Here is a 27,724-nt window from a genome sequence, read left to right as displayed (position 1 = left end):
TTCTGCTTCCCCCTCAATTTGTTGTCTTTTTCTGTTCTTTTAAACAAAATATGGAGTAAAACTCTCATCAATAGACATGAAAACCATGCAACAGCCTGGACAATTATGGCTGCAGGTTGCAGACATATTTATGGAGCTGTTGTGAGCACACACCTTCTAATCCATGCCTCAGGTCTTCCCGAAGATCAGATTTTGTTTGATGCGCCTGAATGTATTCATAACCGGAATAGTTGCACCATGGTGCGAGCAGATGTGCTACTTTAATACTCACGGAGTGGAAAATGTACATCTTTGCCAAGTGAGCCACATGTGTTACATACAAACATGAAGCGGTGCACTGCGTACAGTGAGCGCAGAAAGAATTTCACACACAAAGGCAAAACACATCCTGCTGTGCTGCACACTGAATTATCACCGTTTCTTTGTTTGATCTGCAGAGTTGGAGGAGCAGATGCTTTAGTTGCCACTCAGAATGTTTACTTCTAGATTTTGGATGATTTAAAAAAAACAAAATGACTGAAGCATTGCGAAACAATGAGAATGTTTTGCCATAAGTCGTAATGTATAAATGTGTTTGATTCTTTAAAATCATAATAAGACAGCATGACTTGTTATGTGGTTGCTCGTGTAAAATAGGTAACTGTCCTGTTCTACATGAATTCTTCCTTTAGGGTCCAGAATTACTGAGCAAATATGTTGGGGAGTCTGAAAGAGCAGTTCGAGAGGTAAGCTCTTTAAACTTTCCTTCCAGTGCCCTGCAAAAGTATTCACACCCCTTTACCTTTTCTTCACATTTGATCACTTTACCACCACGGACTTCAATGTATCTTCTTGGTATTTTATGTGATAGACCAATATCATATCATAATTAGAAGATCATAATTAAACCCCCTCCTTTCATTACAGGTTTTTTGGGGTATGTCTCTATCAGCTTTGTGCATCAAGAGACTTTTCTTGCAAATTAGACTTTTCAAGCCTCACCACAGATTCTCAGTTGGACGCATTCATTCTCAGACAAGAATATGCTTTCATCTTAACTCCAGCTCGAAGGTGGACCTCGAGCTCCAGTGTCAAGTCTTTTCCAGCCTCTAAGGTGTTTTCCTTTGGGATTGAGCTTTTCTATCCTTGCTGAAGAAAAGCATCCCCACAGCATCATGCTGCCACCACATTTACCAATGAGAGCGCGTATTTTCAAGGTGATGTGCAGTGTTAGTTTTCCTCCTCACTGAGCATTTTGCATGGAGGTTAAAAAGTTCAGTTTGGGTCCCCCATGACCAGAGTACTACGGACTCTTTTCCACTGGCTCCATTTAGGCGGTGCAGCTTTGCTCCACTCGGTCTCTCTTGACCCTGCACGGTACCTGTTGTGTTTCCACTGACAGTGTGTGTTTTGGGGGAATGTATGTGCGTCTGAACAGCTGATTTAGGAGATTATTAAATACAGCGCCCCCTACCTGAATGTAATTCAGACAGCTGATGTGTCCTTCTTCTTTTCTTTCAGCCTTCAGGCATGGTTTATAATTTGTGAATAGCAAAATTGCATTTCAGTATGACCCACTTTGCCCATTGTGATCCTGAAGATTATTGTACTCGTTCTTGAGTTTTATTAACTTTTCCCTGCACTAGCTCTTGGAAAACCTTCTCATTTCTCCCTTTCCCATGGCCAATCAGTGAACAGCAGTTTGTTCACATGTAGGTCTCACTGAGCCATCAGCTCAGGAGCAGGGACCAAAAGACTAGGTACCAGTACGGAAAAGAACAGTAATAGAAACGCTCACAAAGCAGGCCGAGTTGAGTTGAGTAGGGCCAAATCGAGCCAGTGGAAAAGGGGCATATCTTCCACTTTAGCATCAACTTTATTGGCCAAGATTGTTGCACAAACGAGGAATTTGACATGCGTTTCACGCGGTCAGAGTGAACAGACATTAAATATAAATATGTAAACTTTAGAGGAAATAAAATAAAAGATAAAAATACCAATATGTACATATATGCATATGTACACCCAATCACAACACATTTCTCCTAAATGACTTGCTGCAAACTGCAAACTTTACCTTTCAGGCAACTCCAATCCAATATTCAACCTAAAGCTTTGACAATACTTAATTAGGAGGCTGGCCATATCTTGAAAGGTTTCCGTTTCCTCTTTCCATGTTCAGATGATAGATTGAACAGAGCTCCATGAGCTTTAAACCTACAAACTCTACAGCTTTCTGTGTGACCTGCCTGCTGGGTTCCTTGGTCTTCATGATCCTCTTTGTTCACTAATGTTCTCTAACAAACCTCTGAGGCCTTCACAGAACAGTGTATCAGAGTAAAGGGTGGCTGCATACTTTTCACATTTTTATTTGTAAAAAAACAAAACAATGCATGCTATTTGTGTCGATTTGTCCAATTAAAGCCCAATAAAATTTGTTAAAGTTTGTGATTGTAACCTGATAAAATGTGGAGCAGTTCTGCAGGTATGAATACCTTTTTAAGGCACTGTGTTTGGTTATTATTATAAACCATATTCCTTCTTAAATCACTCTGTTCCTGAACTGAACTGTGGAGCTCTGTTTGGATTTAGTTTTGATGTAGTAAAAGGATGAGCTGCGGTGTGATTTCTGGTTGTAATGACTGCTGTATTTCCTCTGCGTGTTTGTCCCGGATGATTCATCCATCCCGTTAAACATTTGTCCTGTTTTTGCCTCTTCCGTTGCTGCTGACGCTGCTCGCAGGTGTTTCGGAAGGCGAGGGCCGTCGCTCCCTCTATCGTCTTCTTTGATGAGATCGATGCTCTCGCCAGCGAAAGAGGAAGGTACTGTTTGTCCTTTTCTGTATTTCTAAACAGGCTGGAGATCAAAAACTGAAAATATCAGCAAACTGAAAAACACCTTGTTCCTGCTTGGTGGCAAATTCATAATCATCTTGGTGGTCTGTGTTAATTATACGACTGTCTGCATACATCTCGCAGTAATTCATGCAGGATCGAAGGAACAAACATCGAAAACAGTCTGCATGAATGCACCGGTTCCCATGCAGTGTTTGCAGAGTTGTGTGGCTTTTTACCAGCAGAGAACACAGAACAGAGTCTTGTCAGGAGGAGTTTCAGTGGGATGGCAGAGGGAACATCTGTGGCTTGAAGGAAAGAGGCTGGGTGGGGAGGGGGACAGAGGACATGGACCGGAGGCACACAAACACTTCATTGTGCTCCTTCACGGCAGATGGGGAAGGCCAAATATGCAGCGTGCTTCCTGCTAAACCACGCAAAGGAGCTGAAACCTGCAGGATGGAGCTTGGAAAAGGGCAGCAGGCCTCATAACTTTATACCTTGTATAAGTTGGTCCTGTTAGTTCAACATGTGCTTCTCTTCTTCTGTGATGTGTTTCCTTTGACTCCACTAATGAACTTCTAAATACTCCTGTAAATTTTCATATTTCAATTAGCCAAAAATGTTAAAGCTTTCACGGCCGTGTTTTTCTCATAATATACAGAAAAGTTAATTTATTTCAGTAACTTAATTGACTGAGTGAAACACATTATATGTTAATTCCACACAGACTGATGTTTTCAAGCCTTTATTTCTTGTAATTATGATGATTTTCTACTTACAGGTAATGAAAACACATTTAAGATTAAAACATTTAATCAGACCAATAAAAAACGTAATATAGAAATGTGGAAAATGGAAAGTACAATACCTGCTTAAAGGTTGTTATTTTTAAAAGGCTCTTTAAACCTGACAAACAATCCTCATTGGAACGCATATTCTAATTTATTGAATATGACTGTATTTATATTTTACAATCTTTACATTTTATCAGAATCAGAATCAGCTTTATTGCCAAGTTCGTGCATACAAACAAGGAATTTGACTCCGGTACACTTTGCTCTTTTGTTCTGTTTTTGCATTACAGAATATACAAATTTACAATGTACAATGTACAATATACACATATCTAATAGAAAAGGTGCATTTGCAACATCTGTATGCTGTTGTTTTGTACTCTATTGAATGTTCATCAGAGAAACAGCCTGGGGGAAGAAACTGTCTCTGTGGCGGCTGGTTTTAGTGAACAGTGTTCTGTAGCGGCGGCCTGAAGGTAAAGCTCTGAACAGTTTATGTGCAGGGTGTGTGGGGTCTGCAGAGATTTTAGCAGCTTTATACAGTGGATCTCAAAAGTGATCCCCTTCATTACAGTTGCTGCGCCATGAAAATTAATTTACAAGCTTTTTCATCTTCAATGATATATAGTGTATGTGTCCTTTACAATTTATACATCACAGTTTGGAGACAGGATCAGAAGGATCTCATTGTTTAAAGGTATCAGAGAAGGTTACAAAGAAATTCCTCACATAACATATATGCTATGGCACTGGAAAGACAGTTATCAGTAATTGGAGAAAATGTGGGAAAAATTACACATTCCACAAACTGGGTGTTTTTCCTAAATTTGTAAAAGAAACCAAACTCAAACTGGTCATGAAGGCTTCCTCTGGAAAGTCTCCATGACCTCCTTCTCAACTAGACCTAAGAGTAGGGTTAGAGAGAACATTAGAGCTGCAGTACATGATTTATCGCAATATATAAATGTGTAATATTCCACTCAAAATGTAATAATATTGCAATTCTATGTTTTCATTTTATCGTGCAGCTTTGTAAAATATCCAGCCCCGCTGCTAAAATCTAATGTTGTCTTATTCTCTGATGAAACCAAGCTTGATATATTGGGTCATATTTCCAAAAGAGGGGAGGGGTGTAGCACTAGTGGCCTTTTTTAGGACATGCTGTAAATGTCAACGGGATGGTATTCGGACCCACGACAACTAGCTTCGAAGCCTAAGGCCTCGTCGTGCACCATATCTGGAACTGGGGTTTTTGACTAGGTGAATGAAACGATGAACAGTTTCAGATACCACACAGTTTTGACTCAAGACATTCAGGTGTCTGCTGGGAAGCTAAAGATGAAGAGGAGTTTTATTTTTCAGTTTCACAGTCAGTCTCGGCATATATCCAGATCACAAAAGAATAACTTCTTGACTGGCCTAGTCAGCGTCCAGAACTAAATGTAATACCTGCAGCATTACTTGAAGACGGCTGTGGATTGGAAACGTCCTCATAATGTGGTAAAGTGAACGAGTTGATGCTGATAGATTCCTACCATAGAAGACTGATTGCCGAAATGTAATCAAATATAATATTTAGGTAAAAGTGAGGTTCCAACTGGGGGCAGCACAGTTGGCACAAGGGTATGCAAACAACTACAAGGTTACAAGTTTGAATCTTGGCAGAGGACTTTGAACTTTCTTCCTCCTTGTCTATCTGTGGATGGTACATTGAACTGTCAGAAATATGTTTTATGCCTCCTGTACTCCTACTGGTGTTTTTATGTAATTACAGTTCAATTCAATTCAATTCAAAGATACTTTATTGATCCCCGAGGGGAAATTAGAATTCCAGTACAACCAACCTGACATTTCCTCATCTTAAAAACCTCTGTTTTGTTTAAATGTCTGGAGATAATTTTAGCCAGTGTGTGTATGCACATCAAGGCCCAAACGTATTTTAATAAAAATGAAATATTTTTGTTTTATATACACCTAAAAAGTCAGATTTTAGTTAAATCCCGGAAAAAACTGCCACGGTATTTGGCAATTTAAAGGTTTATCTGATATTTTATCACAACACTACTTGGACACTATTGATGTCTTTAAATAAGAAAATAAATTCTAGAGCCAGTCTAACCAGCTGACCTCCAAGCATCTGGTCTTCTCTAGATACTCCACGTTCCTCAGTCTCTAAAGTAAAAACAAACATGTACAATAAGTACCGACCCAGTGCTAAATAACTAATTATTTTACTCCAACTCATTAATTAAGTCATTAATCATGCTTTTAACTTCAGCTACCAGGCTTCATAGATCTTGATCAGGTCTGAATCTGTCATTAGTTTGCACCTAGGGCACAGTGTCCAAAAGGACGTGAAACCATGCAGTGTTTGTATAGTTTCTTATTTTTTTGGCCTAATGTCAGCTTGCACTAAATATAAATGTTTCCTTATCAGTTATTTCTTTGTCAGTAATGCTGACAGTTTTCCCTCTTTACAGTTTTTTTTTCACGATGATTGAGCTTTCTTCTCTTTATATGAATTAAAATTTGTCATATGTGCCTACTATATTTCATAGTGGGCTGTGTGCTGGCAACTACTTCTGCTAAGAAGTAGTTGCCAGCACACAGTGGTAGAAGCAGGACTGGACGTGTGCCTTAAGGCCACTCACCATTTAAAAAATGCACTTCTTGCAGATCTGTAAAGTTTATTTATTGGTCTTCACTTCCTGCTGTGTTTAATCAATGAAGTGGCTCACAGACTGCCGGTATGAATTCACAGCTGTTGACACAACCAGACAGTGTGTGTGTGTGTGTGTTCCTGTCTTGGCATCACAGTGAGAACCATTTTCCCGATTTCACCATCTAATTGAGGACCGTTTGTACCAAAGTGAGGACATTTTGCTGGTCCTCACGACCTATTTTGCTAACGGTTAGGTTTAGGACTAAGGTATGAATTGACTTTAGGTTAAGGTTAGGGTTAGGCATGCACTGGTAATAGTTAGGTTTAGGGTTATTGTCAGGGTTAGGGCATAGAAAGGGTTGAAAATGACTGAAAATCAATGGGAGTCAACACATGGTGCTCACTACATATAGCAAAACAAGAGTGTGTGTGTGTGTGTGTGTGTTTTCCATCTGGAGGCAGGAGATGAGAAGCCAGCTGTAAATCTGTCAGCCTACCTGCAACGAGTCCAAACTGGTGAAATGAGGAAGACAGGATAGGAGATGAAACTGAGGCAGCGATAAACGGATCAGAAAGAAACCAAATGACAAATAACTTTATATAGAAAATGAATACAAAGAATGACTATAATAAAAATAAACAGATTCTGCTAAGTTCTATCAAATGATAAAAAATAAAAAACAAGTTAAAGTAACAACAAGAAAAAGCGACATAGATATAAAGTAAATTAACAACTTATACTAAGTCAAAAGCCAAAGGAAACAGTTAGATCTTAAGAACATCCATCTGTCTGTCCATCCATCCGTATGCCGTATCCCCCCCAATTCTTAAATATATCCATTCTTTAAAATTTTTGGGCAGAAATAGAGAACTTTGCAAATACGAGTTTGTAAAAGTATGAAACATGAGAACACAAAACATGAAGGGACCTTGTTCGTTTTAGCCTTTCCATTGTTTATGTCCTTTGTTTCACCTGACTTCATAGTAGTTCCCATCCCCAGATGCTTGTTTATTCCGTTTCTCAAAAGGTTTTTTGTTTCCCATCCTTTTCTCTCTCCCTGTTTACTCTCTTCATAATTTCTCCTTTTTTCTCCAGATTCCTGTCTAGCCTGCTACCACCCTCACCCAAACTTTCTCTCCTTCTCTGCACTGACCACCCTCCCCTTTCTTCTCCCTCGTATCTCGGTGACAGAGATCTTTTGTGCTCCTCTGAAGCCTTGTCTGCACTAATGACGTCTGGCACTTCCGCTGGCCCTGTCAACAAGAGACTGTGTGTTTGAGCTCAGAAGGATGGCTGTCTGTGCTGTCTACGGAAAATAACCACCTTGTAATGCACTGACTAATGCAATGATGAGTTTTTTTAAGGCTGCTGATCTTTTATGGAACGGCACTTTTATCCTCTCCCATAGAGCTCCATTGTTGTCCAAAAACAAGGGTGTATCTGGGTCAGTCCCTCATCCGGCCTGTCTCAATCATTACATAATTGCCAGATTTAAAGTCTTGGATCTGGCGGTGATCATTTTCCAGAGTTGTCTTTTCATTTCATCTGTGAAACCGGTTTTTTTGTAGAAAGTACACCTGGCTCGGTGCTTGTTATTTGAACCAGAACTTCTATATTCAGCCAAAGTCAAACACTTTTTGCTTTTTAATAAAACTTTCTGGGGCACTGTTACTGCTTGAATAACCTCTGAACAAATTTTTGAACGCAGCAGCTATTTTCTGTCTCACTGGGTTCAGTCGAGAAACCGTGTTAACAAGTCCAAATGAGGCTCCCAACAAATGCTGCTTTATTACAGAGGAATGACCTGTTTTCAGACGCCTTGTTTTGAGTTCATCTTTTTACGTTACTGGCAAGGAAACTATTTTTCTGCCAAAGGATTTTTTTTCTAAAGATGAAGAACAATAGTGTTAATTAAACCAGTGTTGTCATGAATCTATCAAAAATATTCTCTAAATTGACACGGAAGTCCTGCTGATTGTGTAAAGCTTAAAATCTTGTGTAAATATTCTTGTCTGTGTATTCTACAATAGAAAATTATATCTTTTGACATATTTATATTCCTTCATTAGCTGTATTGTTGTTTTTATTGTTCATTTTGAGTTGTTCATTGTTTCCAAGTTCATTCATTTTTACTTAATGTTTCTTTCCCCTCAGTGGCCTACAAGCAAGGTGAAAAATTTTGGCAGCAGCACAAATGTTTCTACAATGCAGATTGGACTTTTCTTCTGCTTAACATCAGCATCTCTCTCTAACTTTGCCGGACATCAACTTCTCGTCCAAATCCTGACAGATGGTGACCTGCTCTTGACTCTTGGAACGGATCACAGTCTTTTTGCCCTAGTTTATTCACCGAATGATGGTGCGGCTGTTCGCACTCTTGCCTCGCAGCAGCAGAATTGGTCACTCCTCAAAGTTTTTCTTAGGTAACCCTGTACAGGGTCTACCCAACCGCTGAGGCTGGTGCCTTCTTGCGTCAAGACCTGTTGTGGTAGACCTAAATGCAGAGATGAGGATCAGAAGATCATGTTGCAAATGAAGATAATATTTCTTTAATAAAAACCTTGCAAAATTGAGGAGTCACGATGAAAAAGGCAAACTGATATGAAGGAATGCAGGTGATGCACAACAGAAAGGTCTGAAGATCATGAAAGTGACAGGCTTTTAACTTATTGGAGGGTGGATAGGTGACATAGGAACCAGGTGTAGCCAATCAGGAGAATGCGGTCCAGCTGGGGACGAACCCGTTCATGGAAACTGGGGGGAAGGTGACTAATTTACACAGGAAAGAACTTAGAAATTCAACCCAAAACAAATTAACTGGCACGGTCAGTGACAATAATTAACCGAAAATAACCCAAATACCAAAACAAGTGGCACACACACCACAAGGACACATGCATCATGACTGTTGGGGTTTGATATTTTTAACATTTCACCAGACATCCAACATGTTTATGCTGTGATCTTTTAGCATCTGATCGCTTGTACCCTCCATCATACTGAAAAATAAACAGATCTTTACCAATTTGGGCCTGGGCAGCTCAACGAAGGTGGTGTTTAAGAATGTCTCGACACCACACTTTACTAGTGGCAGCATTGGAAGGAAGACTCACCTTTTCATTTCCAGATACATGATTTTCCAGATCAGATCCAATCAAAACAAGGCTTCATCAGAGAAACGTTTGCTCCAGCCCTTTTCTGCCCAACCATTTGCTTTCTTCAGAACTTCTGTCTCTCTGGCATGTTTCTCTTAGACAGCAGTGGCTTCTGTCCCCCTTCTAATCACAAGTTTGTTGTCTAAAAGTCTTCACCTTCCTGTACGTCAACATTCAATCACCTGTTGCTACTGATGAGCAAGCTCTGCAATGGTGGCAACAGGATACTGATCAGCCCTCCTAAGGAGATTATATTCCAGGCACTTATTAAAAATTCTTGGAGTTCATGAAACCTTCTTACCTTCAACTGAACATCTCACCTTGAAGTTCTTGATGATCCAGAAAACAGATCTTTCAGCTGCAATGTACTTAGCAGGAATTTTCTGAATGTCATGCATGATTCTGTTTCTTGTTGAACCATCTTGGGGGTTATAACACCTGCTCAATGAACCTCTCAACCTCTCACTGTGAATTTCTTGGTAAGAAAACTCCTTGAAAATGATGATGGCTTCACAGTTTGCTCTGGAGGTAACTCAACAGTTCTGTCTCTGCCAAACCTTTTAAATGAAATAAACAATTTTTCTTTTTAGTAATTAAGTAGTTTCTTTAGTTTCTGGCTAATATACATACATCCCTTTTCCTTTCAGTCATCCATCCTGATTTCACTCATCTTTCCCCACCTGCTGCATCCTCCTTTCACTCATCTATCTTATTTTGACCCCTCCTCTTCAGCTCCGCAGGTTCCGGCGGTGTAGGCGATCGGGTACTGGCTCAGCTTCTGACAGAAATGGACGGCATCGAGCAGCTCCGAGACGTCACCGTGCTGGCTGCCACCAACCGACCCGACATGATTGATAAGGTAAACAAAACACTGGCACTTGTTCTTCATCTCTCCATCCCTCTCTTTGGTTAGTGACTGATTAGGCTGAGTGGATGTTTTGTGTTTGTTTTCCATGTCTCTTTTTCTTCCCTCTTCCTTACTCAAATAGTGATTGATTAATGAGGTTAAAGGTCATTTGCTCTGGTCTGTCCTGGTTGATTCACCTTGTAGATGTTGGTCTTGTCTCCATTTAAGTTAAAGTCTTACTGCACTATCCAAGCAAGATGGAAAGTCTGAAAAATGACAACACTTAAAGGCTGAGTATTAATGATTTGAGAGGAGGTTTGGTTCCTTACAGACTTATAAGTACACAGATGGTTTTTAAAGGGCTTTAAAAGACTGTATTTTATATTTGATTTTGTTTCTGTACCAGTTACAACATTTGCAGTTGCGTATTAAAGAATTTGCACGAAAATCTTTGAAGACTCATGAATCTGAAGACTCATGATGACTCCTGTTTCTTAGGATTACCTTGATTCAGCCTCAACTTTAAGTCACAGGCTTTTAAATATAATCCTACAAAATGAGACACTTGCTTAAGAATCCTGTAGGTCATTGTTTCTTTTTGATTCTCTTTAAGCAAACAGGCCGAACGTGTTGTTTCTCAGGTTTTAATGTGCCATTTAAATTCCAGGTCCAGACAGTTTACAGGACCAACAAATCCATTTCATATCCAACTATATAAAACCCTGCTCTGATCAGTTTCAGTTATAATACGTTTTTACGAAAACTAACAATCTCCGATTCTTGTTTGAACAAATAAAATAAAGGCTATACATATCACAGATTGTCTTTTAAAGAAACTGGAGTCAGTGTAGAAATATTCAGTCCAGATTTGACTAGTGTAGATATTAGGGTTTTCATGCTGGTCTCAGTGTAAGAGGGTCCTAATGCCAAAAAAGCATTGAAAATGCTCCCTTCCTCTGTTTTCACAAGTAAAATAAAGGTTCAGTAAATGTGAAACTTTGTCTTAAAATATTTTTTTCTCACCAGAATGAACCTATGTTTCATACACTCATAATTATAAGTATGTTTTAATGTTTTTTCCCTCTGTTCATTTTATGTGTTACTGTTTATTTCCATTTGTGTTGTGATTAAAAAAAGAGGTGAGAGAAAATCTTTAATCAGTCTCCATTTAAGGCTTGACCCATAGGTACCTTAGGTATTTGAATCAAAGATTATCAAAATCAATGCAGATTACTGTGAAATATCCCCTTTCTTCGGCACCAATAGGAAGCTGTGAAGTAGAAGCTAAGTTTAGGGTTGTTAGTTGCTAACTGTCATCTTACAATGCTCACAAGCATGTCTTGTCTGTGAATTTGATTTGATTTGATTTATTTATTTGAAAGAGGACAGTGCAATTTAATACAACACATGAGAATTTGTGAGTTACAAAAGCCAGAATTAGCAAAATGGCTATTTTTCATCTGTAATGTTTCAGGTACCCAAAATGCTGCGGGGATCGGCCCCTTCTTTACCTGTCACTGTGCACTGGAGGTCAGCTGGCTTGAGAAAGGCTTCTAAACGTTTCACACACTTGCAAGAATTACAAATCCCAGCTAATGTCATTTTGTACTTAGTCTACAAAGAGCAATATGAAAGAAAATATATATTTTTTGTTCAATTAGCAACCTAACCTGCTACTAAGATTAGCGGGTGTTTGATACATAGACTGTTTAAGTCTATGTATCAAAATAATAATGAAATGTTGTAAGAATTATAACTGCAATAATATGCTGAATTATTTCTGCTGCAGTAGGAGCTTTGGTTACTTTTCCATTTTGAAATAACAATTAGCTCATGTTTTTCATTCTTGTTTTAGTTTTTGGTTATTAAACTTTATAAGTTTGGTGTTTCTTCTCCAAATTATCATTCCATAAGAATCCAACGCTGGCCTGCCTACCTACCACAAAAACAAACATTTAAATGAAGTGGCAGATTTAAATAAGTGATATCACGTAGCTTGGCGAGCAAACCTTTTCAGTCAGAAACTTGAACACAACAACGATAACTCAAGATCTTGTTACACCCTTTAGTATCAGAACATTGTAATATTTTTATTGAAATATTCTTAGATTTCAGAGCTTCATTTCCTCTCTTATGTACACATAAAAAGATCATAGAAAGAATTAGGAAACCTCTCATCCCTGAAGTCATTGCACAAGATGTGTCGGTTAGCATAACTAGTGGTTGCAAAGGTTGAAATGGAATAATGTGCTACAAATAAGGGTTTCATTGTCTATACTTGCAGTATCTCAGTAGTCTGAAACCTGTGGCTTTGGAGCCACATATGGCTGCTGAGACCTTCAGTGTCTCTGAAAAATCCTGGCCAGAATGACAGAAATGTGCAGCTTTTTTTGGAATTGGAGGGGGAGAAAAAAAATGCTAGTTTTGCAAGATTTCCAGTGTGTTTTTATGCAATATCTGCATACAAATTCCACAAAAAATGACAATGCTGTTACAACAGATATTTTTTTCTTCATCCCTTTTTCTTTTGTTGCAAATGCCTTTTCCATGAATTTTCTTAATTATTAATGATTCCATTAAATAAAAGGGTTTATGTTCTAAAACATGAAAAATATGGCACTGACCTATCCTGAAAGGCCATGGGCACCTAATTTTGTAAATTCTAATTGATCATAACACTTTTATAGCAACACAGCTAATCTGTTAAATTGAGGTGAAGTTTATAATCATAAACAACATCCATATTTTACCTTGTGATTAAAAAGAATTAATTTTGCAGTTGATTTCATCCTGAGTTGCTACAAATGCTGTAAAACAAGTTGGTAAGCAGCAATGAACCTTTACTTATAATTCAGTTAATTTAAATTTCATGGATGTAACAGAACATTTTTTTTGGTTTTATTTGTCCTTCTGTGGTCTATAAATAAGAAAATAATGGAGGTAGTCTCATTACCCTCACTCAATTTTCTATCGAAAACACTTTTTGTTGTCTCCTTTGCTTCCTCGTCTCTTCCTCAGGACCTGTATTTTGTCTCTTATCCCCTCATCTCTGTCTTAATGAAATTTCCTGAGTGCTGATCAAAGATGGAGTCTGTGCTCTGTCAAAGAAGAAAGAAGAATGTCAGGGTGCTCTCAGAGCTCAGGCTCAGGCTGCTTTCTTTTCTCTTTCTGTTCTCCTCCTAAAAATATTTAAAATCACACGTTCAGAAAACAAAGAGCACATCCAGCATAGAACCTTTATACTCATTTAAATTACCACTGGCATGTTTGCTGCTGTTTTATCTAAACTGATAACAGTTCACTTCATGTCCATTAGCACAAATCCCCTCACATTCAAATTTTGGCTAACCCCCACCTCAGACTCCAAACCCAAACCCCATTTCTGTCACACTTGTGAAGAGTTGATCCGTTGCCGGAATGGTGGGATGCCAGCAACTTCCTCCACTTCCATAACTGGTTGCCATCTCATTTCAAACTCCATTAGTGGTGTGGCAGCTTAGGACCACTTTAAGTGTGCAGTTTTATGTGTGTATCTGAGTAAAAAAAGATAGATGCATCAACAGGAAGAGAAAAACTCTGTTAACAGTAGGCGGGGGAGTCAAGCCACAGGGTGGACAGATGGGAAACCCCCGGCTGCTCTCAGGAAGTGGTCCCCTGTGCAGCTGAGAAATCCGATTACCTCCTCCAGCTCTCATCCCCTGCTGAGTAAGTTTGTTTGTGTATGTGTGGTTGGCTAGGTTCACGTCGTTTGTATAAGGAGCGTATACAGGAACAACCAAATGGGCAGATAGACACCCAGTAACCCCCATCCACATCGACCCAGCTCACAATATTAGCACCCTGCCACATTTTATCACATGCAGTGTCAGTTTGCACCACAGTTTGGAAGCCATTTCCATACAAATGGCAGGGTATAAAGAGACAAATGAAGATTAATGAGACACGTCGGTGTCAGTGGAGTCATTGTCAGGTTTTAGTGGTGCAGAGAAGGCTCCTAGGGGGACTTGACTGTTTTATAGAAGAAGAAAGGGCAAAAGTCATGATTACTTTCAATTAGCAGGTCTGGTGTGGTACATCAGGATTATTATATAATTCCCAAAAAGAGGAAATTGTCAGAGAGTGTTTACGTGTCCTAAACTATAGTTGCTATATTCTGTTTGGAGCCTCTGGATGTGGATGCCCTCTGACCCATGCTTGCTGTTAATATAGATATATGCAAAAGTCAGAGGAAGTCACACCTTTGTACAAGAACAAAATGTCTTTTGGAAAAGTAGTTTAATGAAACACAACCTACATTTATATCTGATTAAATAAGCTTTTAGTTTGAGTACAGTTAAGTTAATGTCAGGAACATCTAATTGGTAATTTATGACTTCAATTTCCCATAGGGTATACATCTGGTGTCACACAGAAGCCTACTTCTATTACCCACTCTTCAAAAGAGGAAAGACAAGAGACTATGACGTTAAAGTAAGGAAGATGTATACTGATCTTTATAAGTGAAGAAATTGCTACAAGATAATTGCCAATCTAAAAGCCAGACCTGTCCATATCTACATTCAAGAGTTTAAAAATTCAACACAACTAGAACGGCTTGGATGTGGACTGAAGTTTTTCTTGCCACCAAAGTGAAGACGATGCTAAGTGAATCATTAAGTAAATGATCATTAATGCAAATTTTTTGCTGTGAGTTTATACTCCTGTAATGAAAGATTCATAATTTTTTTTATACATTTTTGGGGATTTTTTTGAAGCAAGGTTCTGTGAAGTTTTTTATCGCCGATAGTTATGTTCCTGTAGTGGAAAGATCTCATTCCACCATGAGCTTGAGGGAAAAGTAAACAGTAAATGGGCAGAATTTATATAGAGATTTTCTAGTTATACTGACCAATTAAAGCACTTTACACTAGAGCCACATTCACCCAATCATACTCACAAACAGGCACACATTCATTCACCGATAGATCGGTGGGCAATTTGAGGTTAAGTGCCTTGCCCAGCGGCACATCGACATCTGGCAGGAGGACACTGGAATCAAACCTTTGGATTGCAAGACCACTACTCTTCCCATCAAGCCACAGTCGTCCCTGTATCCTTGTGGTGGTGAAAAGCTAACAGTCTAGTCAGAGATATCCTATATCAATCTGATTTGACCAATCAGCTGATCCTCAGACCGCCGGGATCATTTACGACAACTATAATACCTGGAAAGCACAAGAACATACCATCATCGAAGCTGCTGCGCAACTGACAGTGTGACACAAATGTTTACTCTAATTATGGTGGAGCTAGAGACGACTGACAAGTTCCCGAGGGTCTGGTGGATTGATACAACCGGTAGGCTCAACCAAGGTACCTTCATATAGGAACACTGAGCTTGTTTGACTGAACAGCTCCAAACATAACAACGGTCTCTTGTGAAATTATTAGTTACTATCTGCTAACATAGTGCTATGTACAACTGATATGAATATCTTTAGTTTAAGTTGTTTTGAATTAAAACAGATGGCGTGCATCTGACAAGCTTGATCGCCATCCACCGCTGTGAGGAATAGTTTACATTTCCTGGTAACTCTGTGTGCTGGGAAGAAAAGTAATACAGTATTATCAGTCATGGATTGCTTACTAGAAGTTCCCATAAACTCAGATTAACGTAAAAGAGCTGTTATTTGTCTTTCAAAGGGGTTGTTCAAGGTGCCAATAATTGTGCCACAAGGGATTTTCTTTAACAACAATCATGTCTGACTCTTTAAGTTCACCCCAGCGTTTAGTTTTCATGTTGTCAGATGTGGCTCTGTGTAAATGAATAAATTCAATTCAAAGATACTTTAAAAAGGAGACATAATTTTCTCTTTAACAATTTTGCAAACCTGAACTGAAAGACAGATACATGACATATTGTTATTCCGTTTTACTACAGTTTTCCACAATGTTTGAATCGGATTGCTGGATCTTCACTGGGATGAGTGAATATATGTGCAGGAAAAGCTGCAGAAAGGAGTCCAATACACTCAGTATTTGTGTGTATGTATGTTTGTATGTATTTTTAAATTGATTTGTTTTCCATGAACCTGCTTATATTAGGTATATATATTAGTAAAATGGAGTTAAAGTTTAGTTATTGAATTTGGTCTTCTTAGTATGTTACTTTTTTTTCTTACTTTTTTTGTTTCTTTTTCTTTTGTGTTACTTTTTAATGTTTACAGTCTCTGGCAATAAAGCCCAGGACCCCTTCTAAGCTGTCCAGGGCCTCTCAGGTTGGGAATCATTAATCTACAGCATCCTCTGTTTCTGCATATCTGTGTGAGATAATATCTTAAAAGATGATGCTAAAGCCTCCTTCTACTCTGAAAAAGACCTCCTACACTTCCTTTTTTCTTTGTGTGGCAGCAGCCCCACCTCTGACCTGCCACAGCCGAGCTCTGATGAATGATTAGCATCACCACGAATATTTGCCCACCCTGTTCAGTAGGGGAAAAAGCCCCATCGCTGTGTTTGTTAAGCAGCTGTCTAGCAAGCTGATTGTTGACATGAAAACGCAGACAAACAAGGGATCCATTTTGCTCTTTGTAGTTCAAAAACTACACTTGAACATATTTTCCTCCTTTAGCTGGTTGTCATTGGGGATTCATAGTAATTACACTGTTCAATAGTATGACTGGTTTGTTGTTTAACAGAAAAAGCAGATTGTCCATCATTGTGAGAAGTGGCAGGAGCACTCCAAGAAGATTTTGCGCATAAATGTGATTGTTTGGCTGCAGAATTTGCCACCTGAACCTAAAACATAGCTGACATATTTGTTCTGTACTGATGCTTCAGCTGGTCCAAATGAATCATATTATATTGCACATATTAAAGAAATATTATACAACACAAAAACATTGAACTCAGAGCACAAAACAATGAAAAGCAACAAAAAAGGTCTTAAAGACTTATATAATCAAATTGTTTTTTTACATTTCAAATATTGTTTTTATTCCAGCAGCATGTAGCAAAAAAAGCTTGTCAACCGTATTTGTTTATTTTTCTGTTTTCTTTTTAATTTTTTGTCTCCACCACTACTCCTGCACCATTTCAGCCATTACGAGATACTAAGTTAATCCCCTACCAGTTAGTATTCAAACATTTGTTTAGGAAGTAAAACCCACCCGTTTACAGTATTTCTATTATTTCAGTTATATATCTCATCACGTACCATGCATCGACGGCTCTCCTCTGCTCTTAAACAGTTTTTTGTTTTTTTATTAAAGTCTGCCTATCCGAGTTGCATCACAGTGCTGCTATGTTCAGCTAAACAGGCCCTCATATTACTGAGCATGGGGCCTTCATAGAATAATACAGGTCTTTAACACCTTTACATTTATATTTTTAATCCGGATTAATCAAGCTTTAAGAGTGCGTTGACCTCCTCTACATTAATTTCCCCTAAAAACTAATTCAGTGACTATATTTGGCTCTGTACTGTGTTCTAAAAGTGTTCCTGACATCTTTCAGTTATCTGCAGTTTTTTCCGTGTTTATCTGCTGGTGTTGTAGTGTTGATTCTAACCAGAAGATGGTGCCAAACCTGACATGGTTCAGTATAAAGATTTGTATTAACTGTCAGAAACTTTAAAGATGTTTTTTTAATTCGTCTTTGTTCTGTTAAGTTAATGAGAAAACATTTATTTAGCTCTATATTTGAGTTCTGACAACTTTCATGTATTTTTTGTATGTTTGTGGCTTTCCAGCAAACAAAACAGCTTGAAAACAGATTGGAGTTTAAGGAAACTTTACATGTCAGTTTATTTAAAAGCTTTTTTTGCCATGTTAAGCTATAGTTTTATTTTACTCCATAGTTTATCAGTTATTTTAGTCTCACCACATTTAATACTATGTATTATGAACCTCTGGTGTCTTGAAGTTTAATCTTTAGACTCAGACATTTCTGATAAAGGTTCATCTGTAAAAATCCTCCCGATTACTAGTTATAGTCCACGGTTCACATACACTCAATATAAACATGCATATCAGATTTTTGGTATAGATTTTTATTGGTATATTTAAATATTGTTTTTGCAGGAGTTAATCTACATGCAATTGTATTCCTGTTAAAAACCAAGAACTGGGTTCATAGATTTGAAATAATTATTAACTGATCTATTTAAGGTCAAATTATTTAGTTAAATGTTCCTCAGCAAGTTGTTTCCTGACGCTATGCTTTTTATAGCCGCCAACAAGCTTCTGGCATACTTATGGCTGGATGTAGGACTTCTCTGCTTGACAGAATAGGTTGAGTTCGTGTAAACTGGTTGGTTTCCTGACACGGACCTGGCTTTTAAGAGTTGGCAATACATGTGCAATGCGGATGAAATTGTAGCTTGGGTAGGTCCTTTCAGAACCCTATTATTTAGTATGATTTATCCTTGCGTAAACCAGCTAGGATGCATCTTTCTGTTGGAAGGCTCAGCCGTTTTCAAGTTTTAGCCATTGATCCATCAAATTGAAGTAAAGTTCAAGTGTTTTGAAGTAGTCATCTATGGGCAGAAACTTCCAACTTGCCATCGGAAACTGAATTTAAGTTGCTCAGATTTAATGTGTATTTGCCTAATTTGAAATTAAATGCATTGAATTTCACTATAGTGAAACTGAATTTAATGGTTTGAAACTGAATCCGTTCGCTTCGAAAATGTTTTTTGTTATATTGAAAATTCAGTCTGATTACTTTCACTTTCAGTTCTATAATTAAATTTCAATTCCAAAATTCAGTTTTTTGTGTCAAACATCTGGGTCCTTCAAGCCACAGATCAATCAAACACAGATTACTGACTCACGGATGTCATTCACTATTGGTGTGTCCAAATTCGGGCTGCATCCTTTAAAAGTCGCATGTGTAGACCGATTACATCATAGTGAGGCGACGAAGGCTATCACCCTACACTGCACTCGTTTTTGAGATTTATTGAGTTTTATTTTGAAATTGGCCTTAAATAAAAGGATATTCAATCAGACTTAAAGACAGTTATTATCCATAAGCTGTGAGACTACTGAACTCTGGACAATAATACTGCAATAAACCACAGTTGTGACACTTTATTAGCTTATTGCTGTTGCAAGATGTGTATCTTTTTATTGCACGGCATTAATGCTTTTGTTTTTATAGTGAGTTGAGCGGTTCTTCTTATCCCAAGCATTTCATTTCATTGTTGGCTGTGTATTAACCTGCATATGACAAATAAACTATATCAATGCCGTATCAGTGCTGCTTGTTTTGTAAGCAGTTTGTCATGTTTGCTGCTGTTCCAAAATGCACAGCTTTCTCAAGGCGATTAACAACTTTTGCAAGGGAACCTAAAAGTATTGCGTGGTAACGCAAAAAGTATTGCGAGCTCTGTAGTGTAGGGATGGTACAGATGCCCGGTACCTGGGAATCGGTATCAGTACTCAAAGGTACCAGTTTTCAGTACTTTTGTGTTTGTTTATGTGGTAATACATTTTCATTTGTTTAATAATAAAATTTAAACATTTTTCAGTTATATTTATTTCTCAATATATAAACTTTAATGAAAATATCAAAACAACATCCAACTGTATTGTAACATCTCAGTTGATTCAAACATTTCTTCTCCCATGTTGCTTCAGACGACGAGTCGCTAACGGATGCAGGCGTGCCAACGGTGCCGAATGCAGGAGTTGTAGACGTAGATCTGAGGCTAAAGAAAACTGGGCACTCTTCAGCCTTGAATTCGATCAGTACCTATAAACGTACAGTTTGACCATCATTTGTTTACATGACGCTTCTCATAGATGGTCATTTGACTTGGTGATTGACATCCGTCAAGCTCATGTATGCTGCACAGCTCAAGCTCAAAATGCCGTTAAGGAAGTTCAACCTGATGTGAAACGTAAATCAATGAATCTGCGATTACTCTGGCCTTCCTCAAGGACCCGGATGTGTGACACAAAAAACTGAATTTTGGAATTGAAAATTAATTTTAGAACTGATAGTGAAAGTAGTCAAACTGAATTTTTAATACAACAAAATGCATTTTCAAAGCAAATTAATTCAGTTTCAGTCAGTCTGTCAGTCATTTTCCATAGTGGGTCGCGGGGGATCTGGTGCCTATGTCCAGCAGTCTAAGGCCGAGAGGCATATTCAGTTTCAAACCATTAAATTCAGTTTCAGTTTGGTAAAATAAATTTTCTAACCAATGCATTTAATTTCAAAGTACACAAATACAGATTCAGTCTGAGTAATTCAAATTCAGTTTCTGATGGCATACGTTTCTGCCCATAGTCCTCCTTCGTGTTAAATTTACTTTGTGCAATGCACCAGTATCTTTGCGAAAGAAACTGTCCCTGAGCATGATGTTGCTACCACCATGCTTGGTAGTGTTCTCCAGTTTAGAAGCCTCATGCTGGCTTTTCAAGGGGTAGTTCTTGTCATTGTTTCAACTAGCTTAGTCTTTCTTTGGTATGACCATAATACATTTTACATTTGGCTTGCCTGTGTGGACAGGACAGTTAAAAATCAAATCTAATTTGAGTCCATGGTGATGTAAAACCCACTTTACTGTGGGAAGTGACCTCGGTCCCCAAGCAGTTACTACTTCATGGGAGGCTTGAGCCTTGGTGGTTTCTTGCTTTTTTCCTTACATCCGCATCAATTTTCTTTCTTTAAGAGTTGCTGTTTGGGTTCAGATATTTGACACATGGACACAACTGAGTTTTCCAATAGGAAATGATCTCAAACACTCATCAAAGCTGCTTTTAGTAGCAAATGAGCTTTTGAAAAAGGCCTAAATGTTTTGACAAGAAGCCTCTAAAGTGAAACTTACAGTTATCTGTATCCATGAGAGCCTCATGTTGTTGTTTGTTGTGTGATGACTCACACGAATGCTTCTAGGTTTCAACTTCCACGTACGTTAAGACGTTAAGACTTTTTCTTTTATTGAAAGTCTATTTTCAACACCCACAACTTTTAAGACTTAGCTATTAAGCCTGACACGGGGGCATGTGAGGATCCTCAGAGTTTCTTGGTCTGAATGGCTTTTGTTTTGTCTTTTCTTTAGCCTAAATCTCCTTCTGAGCTGCCCTTCCACTAAACAGGAAACTACCCTTAGCGAAAAGAGTGCCTATAAGCCAGCCAGTCAAAACAGGCCATATTTTATTTTGTGCTGGACTGACGTTATCATCTCTCAAGCTTTGCTCGTCTCTCGTGACGAGCCAAGCATGATGGGATCTCTATTGATGCTGTCTTAAAGGATTAAAGCTTATTCACTGTTTTTTCCTGACTGCACATTTCTCAATAGAACCCTGCTGTCACAGTGCCGGGCGTTCTACTGAAGCCGAGCTGCCATTATTATCTGCACTGTAGCTATTAGCGTGTCTGACCTCAAACGGTGTTTTCATTCAGAGATGAGTTTTAAACATTATTGAAAACATCATATTCTTATAAACTTTTTAACCTATGTAATCTTTTACAATATTCAATGTATTTGGAGCCCTTCCTATGTTTCTAAGAAACAGCAAAGAGCAGCAAAAGTGATGGTTTTTATTTGTATATACGAAAGAAAGAAATGTTGCATTAGGGAAAAAAAGGTTTGTGTGTCTTTGCATGCAAGTAATGGGATACCAACCACCCAGGGATGAGCTCAGAAAAGGTGTGTGTGTGTGTGTGTGTGTGTGTGTGTGTGTGTGTGTGTGTGTGTGTGTGTGTGGGTGTGTGTGTGTGTATGTGTGTGAGAGAGAGAGAGAGAAAGGGGAGCGGGATCCCTAGGCAACTATCAAACTTCAAGGGCTGTATTAGTGTCAGCTTACACATCTGTGCATCCTGTACCACCACAAAAAACCTACGATTTAACAACATACAGTGGTGTAAAAAAAACCTGTATGACCAGACTTTGTTTATTCAGGAGTTTTTTTTAACAATAAAACATTATTTCCTTTGGTTTGCTATCATAACAAAAAGAGAATCTTACGTTTTTCCATATGACTTATGCCTACATTTAACTGGTTTGTTTTCTGTCCAGGTATTCTGCTTTAATCAGGTACCCTTACATTGCTTAACAACAGTGGGAAAAACATGCGGATGGAGGAGGGAGGTGTGTGTGTTTGTGTGTGGTTGGGGTTGGGTTGGGGGGGGTATGGAGAGAGGGAGGGACAGGGAGGAAATGAGGGCTCTTTGTGCTCTGCTACCTGGCAGACATCTCCAGCATGTGTCGTCTTGCCTTTTGGCAAGTTGAGACCACCGGCGCCCTTGGAATGCTCTCAGTTCAGGAAATCTCGTTTATTCTCATAACTGCTGCTCCTAACCCCCCTCTTTCTAAAATACTGTGGAATGGCATGTATATGTTTTGTCCTTTTTATCTAAACTTTTCTTTATATCACAGCTATTTTCTTTCTCAAGTATTTGTTCTTTTGTACTATTATTCCAAAGCTTTAGAGAGAAATCTCATTCTCTATGTTTTTGTGTATTTTGTTAATGTACAACGTGAAAATGTCCAAATGTCTAAACTCTGACAATAGACTTGTAGTTAAATGAAACTGAGCCAGTTAACAAGCAACTAACTCACTTTTAGCTACCAAGCTATGTCAAAACAAACTAACATGTCATGTCTATACAGCTAACAACTTACATCAAAACTGCTAAGTTGCAGCCAACTTGCACATGACTAGTTGACTATATTGGAACAGCTAACAGGTTATAATGAAACATCTAATATTTTATGTTGAAACAACAGCTTATATAAAAGCTGTCTACTAGCTCACTAGATTACAACTGTTTAGTTATGTTGAAACAGCTCATATCTTATTCTGGAATAAGCTAGCTGGTGTGCTTTGAATATTTTTTTTGTGGCTTTTTTTTTTTGTGGCTTGTATTCACAGTAATGAGACCGAAACTGGTCAGAGAGAGAAGCAGGAAAGACATGCAGCAATGGACCCAAGGTTGGGAATTGAACACCAGATGGCTGCGTTAAGAACTAAGGGGCACCTGCTTTACCTCTACACCACGCACTGCCTTGAAATGTGTTAGTTAAATGCCCAATGGACTAGGACACACACCTTCCAAAAATCTCCACTCTTGTCATTCTAGTCCAAAGAATAATTTCCCAAAAATTCTTGGGGATCGTCAAGATATCTTTTGGCAAATGTTACATGAGTCTTCATGTTATTTTTTCCAGCAGTGGTTTTAGGCTAGGAACTCTCCAATAGGTGTTATTTTTGCCTCGTCTTATTCGTATTGTTGAATGGTAACTCTGTAGTGCTTTACATGTTTTTGTTTCTTTTGTGACCTCCAGGATGAGTTGGTGACATGCTCTTGGATTAATTTTGGTAAAGAAAATGATGGCTAATGGTTAATTATGGCTAATTAATGATTTACTCATGTTATCTTTGATGATAACAAAGCTGGTTTGATGAGCAAACATCTTTAAGGAAAACAAATACATTTTCATAGCACTGCATGTTTAATAGCTTGTGTGGAAACAACAAACACCGTCAAAAAATCGTAAGTTATAAACCCTTAAATAGTAGTGAACTGCTAAGAAGCAGTAAACTATCCAATAACTTGTCCATTAAAACTAAAGAAAAATGCTGATGCATTTAATATCTTATGTGGAAACAAAAGTTTTTATAAAAAGCTAACTAGTTGCAAACTAGCTTACTATTGCTTAGTTGTGTTGAAACAGCCAACATTTCACTTAAAACAGCTAAGAGCTTATATCAAATTTGCTAACAAGCAGTCAACTAGTCCATAATTAGTCTATATCTGTTTCAACATAGTTAGCTATGTTGAAACAGCAAATATCTTACATTGAAACAACTAAAGATCTATGTACAAAAGCTAAACTGTAGCTGACTATCTTACATCTAGTTTATGTTGAAACAACTAACATTTTAAGTTATATCAGCTAAGAGCAATCGTCAAAACTGCTAACTAGCAGTAGACTTGCCCATTATAAGTTAGTTATGTATAGCTAACTAAATAGCTAACATTTTGAAACAGCAAAAATCTTATGTTGAAGACAAATAATGAACACCTCATATTGAAAAGCTAACTAGCTTAAAGTGGTTAGCTGTGTTTGAACAGCTAACATCCTATGTTGAAACTAAGTAGCCAACAACTAGCTGTCTTTGTTTAAACAGATTGCATCTTAAGTTCAAAAGCCTAACTAGCAGTTAACTAGCTTACAACCAGATAGCAGCTAGGTAGCTACATCCACATAACTATTCAACATAGAGACTCGATTTGTGGGTTAAATATTGACACACTACACTTTGTGTAGATATACTCATATCCTTGGAAAAAGGATTATAGGAAATTATAACGTTTGGCAAACAATAAATATTTAATGTTGGCACACGTTAATTTGAATCTTGAAACAGGGTATAAAGGATTTAAACATTTAAAAGTCTGAATAAATATTCATTATGTTCTTTCTTGATAGGGAGAATCTAATCTGCTTGATGTGTCTCCTGTTTGTAGAAATGTCATGGAATAAGAAGCAATCATCATCACCAGGATACAGTCAGATCCACATACAAAATAGAAGTTGGTTAGGGGGGCAGCTAGGGGTTTCAACAAATAATACCCTCTTTGTATGTTTGAAATGTCCCTTGTAGAAGCCCCCTGAGCCTCTCTCTCTGCTCTGGGGATCCCAACACCACATTAAGAGCTGCTTACAAGTGGATAAGGTGTAAGATTGAAGGAGGGGGTGCGGTTAATGTCTCAAAGGGAGCTACAGTGTGCCTCCTGTTTTTTCCTGTGATAAAAAGCCGGTTTGTGCTCTTGCTTCTGAGCACCTCAACAGGTCCAGTGCCATGTTCAGAGAATGCTTAGACAAATAGGCTATTATTTGCTGGAGTCATTTCAGTGTGGACTGGCCAGGGGAGAAATGGGTTACCGCAGTATATCCTCTGCTGGCTTCAGTCATCTTCATCAAGATTAGATTACTCATTGAGGACGACCATTTGGCTGTCAGAGCTCGGGTTCTGTTTCAATGTGCTTCAGATGGCTTTTTTCCTGTGTTGAATAGGAATGATTAACATGAGGAATGAGACTTCAACCTATGATTTTTTTATGTATTTAAATATCAAGACAGTTTTTGATATTTGAACATAAAGTTATTGAGTTATTGTGCACTGAAAATATTGTACAGTGCAAAGAAAATTTTGGTATACAGTAGATGGATCAACTAAACTATGGTGCATCTTTCATGTTGTCGGGATTTATTTTTTGTATTCTTTATTACACAACTTTTAAACACTATTCTTCTGCTGTAGATAGTCGTTTTTGGCCTAACAAAAGTCAAATCCAAGAGAAAAAGTCTTGAAAAAAACCTTAAGAACTGTTGATTACGCTGCCTTTAAAGATTGCAAGAAAGCCTGGCTACTTGGTTGAAAATAAAAAAAAAAAGTGCTACTGTAATTCTCATATAAATTCTAAGGAAGTTTTTTTGGCTTCCCAAAATTACTTATTTTACTTGGCCAAGACAGAGGTAACTGGCACACTGAGTAGATGAGTGGTATTTTTGTGACATGTCCTGTTGATTAAACCTTTCAGAACTTGTTAGTATACTTTGTGAGATGTAAAATTATCACTATCTAGCTGATATGTGTTAATTTAGCTTTAGTAGGCCAATTTGTTCAATGGTTCCCACAAATGTACGCAATGTGGCAACAATTACTGAGATGTACAGTATAGTCCAAAAGTTTGGACACACCTTCTCATTCAAAGAGTTTTCTTTATTTTCATGACTATGAATATTGTAGCTTCACACTGAAGGCATCAAAACTATGAATTAACACATGTGGAATTATATAATGAACAAAAAGTGTGAAACAACTGAAAATATGTCTTATATTCTAGGTTCTTCAAAGTAGCCACCTTTTTGCTTTGATTATTGCTCTGCACACTCTTGGCATTCTGTTGATGAGCTTCAAGAGGTAGTCACCTGAAATGGTTTTCCAACAGTCTTGAAGGAGTTCCCAGCTCACCTCAGACCATCTCGATTGGGTTCAGGTCTGGTGACTGTGGAGGCCAGGTTATCTGGCGCAGCACCCCATTACTCTCCTTCTTGGTCAAATAGCCCTTACACAGCCTGGAGGTGTGTTTGGGGTCATTGTCTTGTTGAAAAATAAATGATGGTCCAACTAAACGCAAACCGGATGGAATAGCATGCCGCTGCAAGATGCTGTGGTAGCCATGCTGGTTCAGTATGCCTTCAATTTTGAATAAATCCCCAACAGTGTCACCAGCAAAGCACCCCCACACCATCACACCTCCTCCTCCATGCTTCACGGTGGGAACCAGGCATGTAGAGTCCATCCGTTCACCTCTTCTGCGCCGCACAAAGACACGGTGGTTGGAACCAAAGATCTCAAACTTGGACTCATCAGACCAAAGCACAGATTTCCACTGGTCTAATGTCCATTCCTTGTGTTCTTTAACCCAAACAAGTCTCTTCTGCTTGTTGCCTGTCCTCAGCAGTGGTTTTCTAACAGCTATTTCAGCATGAAGGCCTGATTCACACAGTCTCCTCTTAACAGTTGTTCTAGAGATGTGTCTGCTGCTAGAACTCTGTGTGGCATTGACCTGTTCTCTAATCTGAGCTGCTGTTAACCTGCAATTTCTGAGGCTGGTGACTCGGATGAACTTGTCGTCCGCAGCAGAGGTGACTCTTGGTCTTCCTTTCCTGGGGCGGTCCTCATGTGAGACAGTTTCTTTGTAGCGCTTGATGGTTTTTGCGACTGCACTTGAGGACACTTTCAAAGTTTTCCCAATTGTTCGGACTGACTGACCTTCATTTCTTAAAGTAATGATGGCCACTCGTTTTTCTTTACTTAGCTGCTTTTTTCTTGCCATAATACAAATTCTAACAGTCTATTCAGTAGGACTATCAGCTGTGTACTGTATCCACCTCCTGCACAACACAACTGATGGTCCCAACCCCATTTATAAGGCCTGAAATCCCACTTATTAAACCTGACAGGGCACACCTGTGAAGTGAAAACCATTTCAGGTGACTACCTCTTGTAGCTCATCAACAGAATACCAAGAGTGTGCGGAGCAGTAATCAAAGCAAAAGGTTGCTACTTTGAAGAACCTAGAATATAAGACATATTTTCAGTTGTTTCACACTTTTTTGTTCAGTATATAATTCCACATGTGTTAATTCATAGTTTTGATGCCTTCAGTGTGAAGCTACAATATTCATAGTCATGAAAATAAAGAAAACTCTTTGAATGAGAAGGTGTGTCCAAACTTTTGTTCTGTACTGTATTTGCAAAGATGTTTATCCTTTGTTTGTTTAGGGGGTGGGTAGTGCTTAACTACATGAGGACAGTGCCAGTGGCCATTCCTGATCTCAGAAGTTGCTGCACACTGAGTCTGGCAGGGTATATCAATTTGAATTTATATTTCCATCCCTTTGGGTGCTTTGCTTTTAGAATAACAAGGTGAGAGGAT

The 27,724-nt window shown here is 38.4% G+C and overlaps 1 protein-coding gene across 4 annotated transcripts in view; it reads left to right on the top strand.

Moving 5' to 3' along the window:
• The window catches only part of spata5 (spermatogenesis associated 5), a 180,137-nt gene that overhangs the window by 48,834 nt on the left and 103,579 nt on the right, over positions 1 to 27,724 (top strand). For all 4 annotated transcript variants that reach the window (XM_047352892.1, XM_047352891.1, XM_047352890.1 and 1 more), the window contains 3 exons: positions 672 to 725; positions 2,723 to 2,802; positions 10,162 to 10,288. In XM_047352892.1, coding sequence (XP_047208848.1) covers positions 672 to 725; positions 2,723 to 2,802; positions 10,162 to 10,288 — 261 coding nt within the window. The remainder of the gene's footprint in view (positions 1 to 671; positions 726 to 2,722; positions 2,803 to 10,161; positions 10,289 to 27,724) is intronic.

The sequence above is a fragment of the Girardinichthys multiradiatus genome, chromosome 23 (genome assembly GCF_021462225.1).
Source record: "Girardinichthys multiradiatus isolate DD_20200921_A chromosome 23, DD_fGirMul_XY1, whole genome shotgun sequence".
In the NCBI taxonomy this organism is placed as follows: Eukaryota; Metazoa; Chordata; class Actinopteri; order Cyprinodontiformes; family Goodeidae; genus Girardinichthys; species Girardinichthys multiradiatus.
Note: the sequence above shows the minus strand (reverse complement) of the source record. Positions and strands in the feature narration are given on the sequence as shown.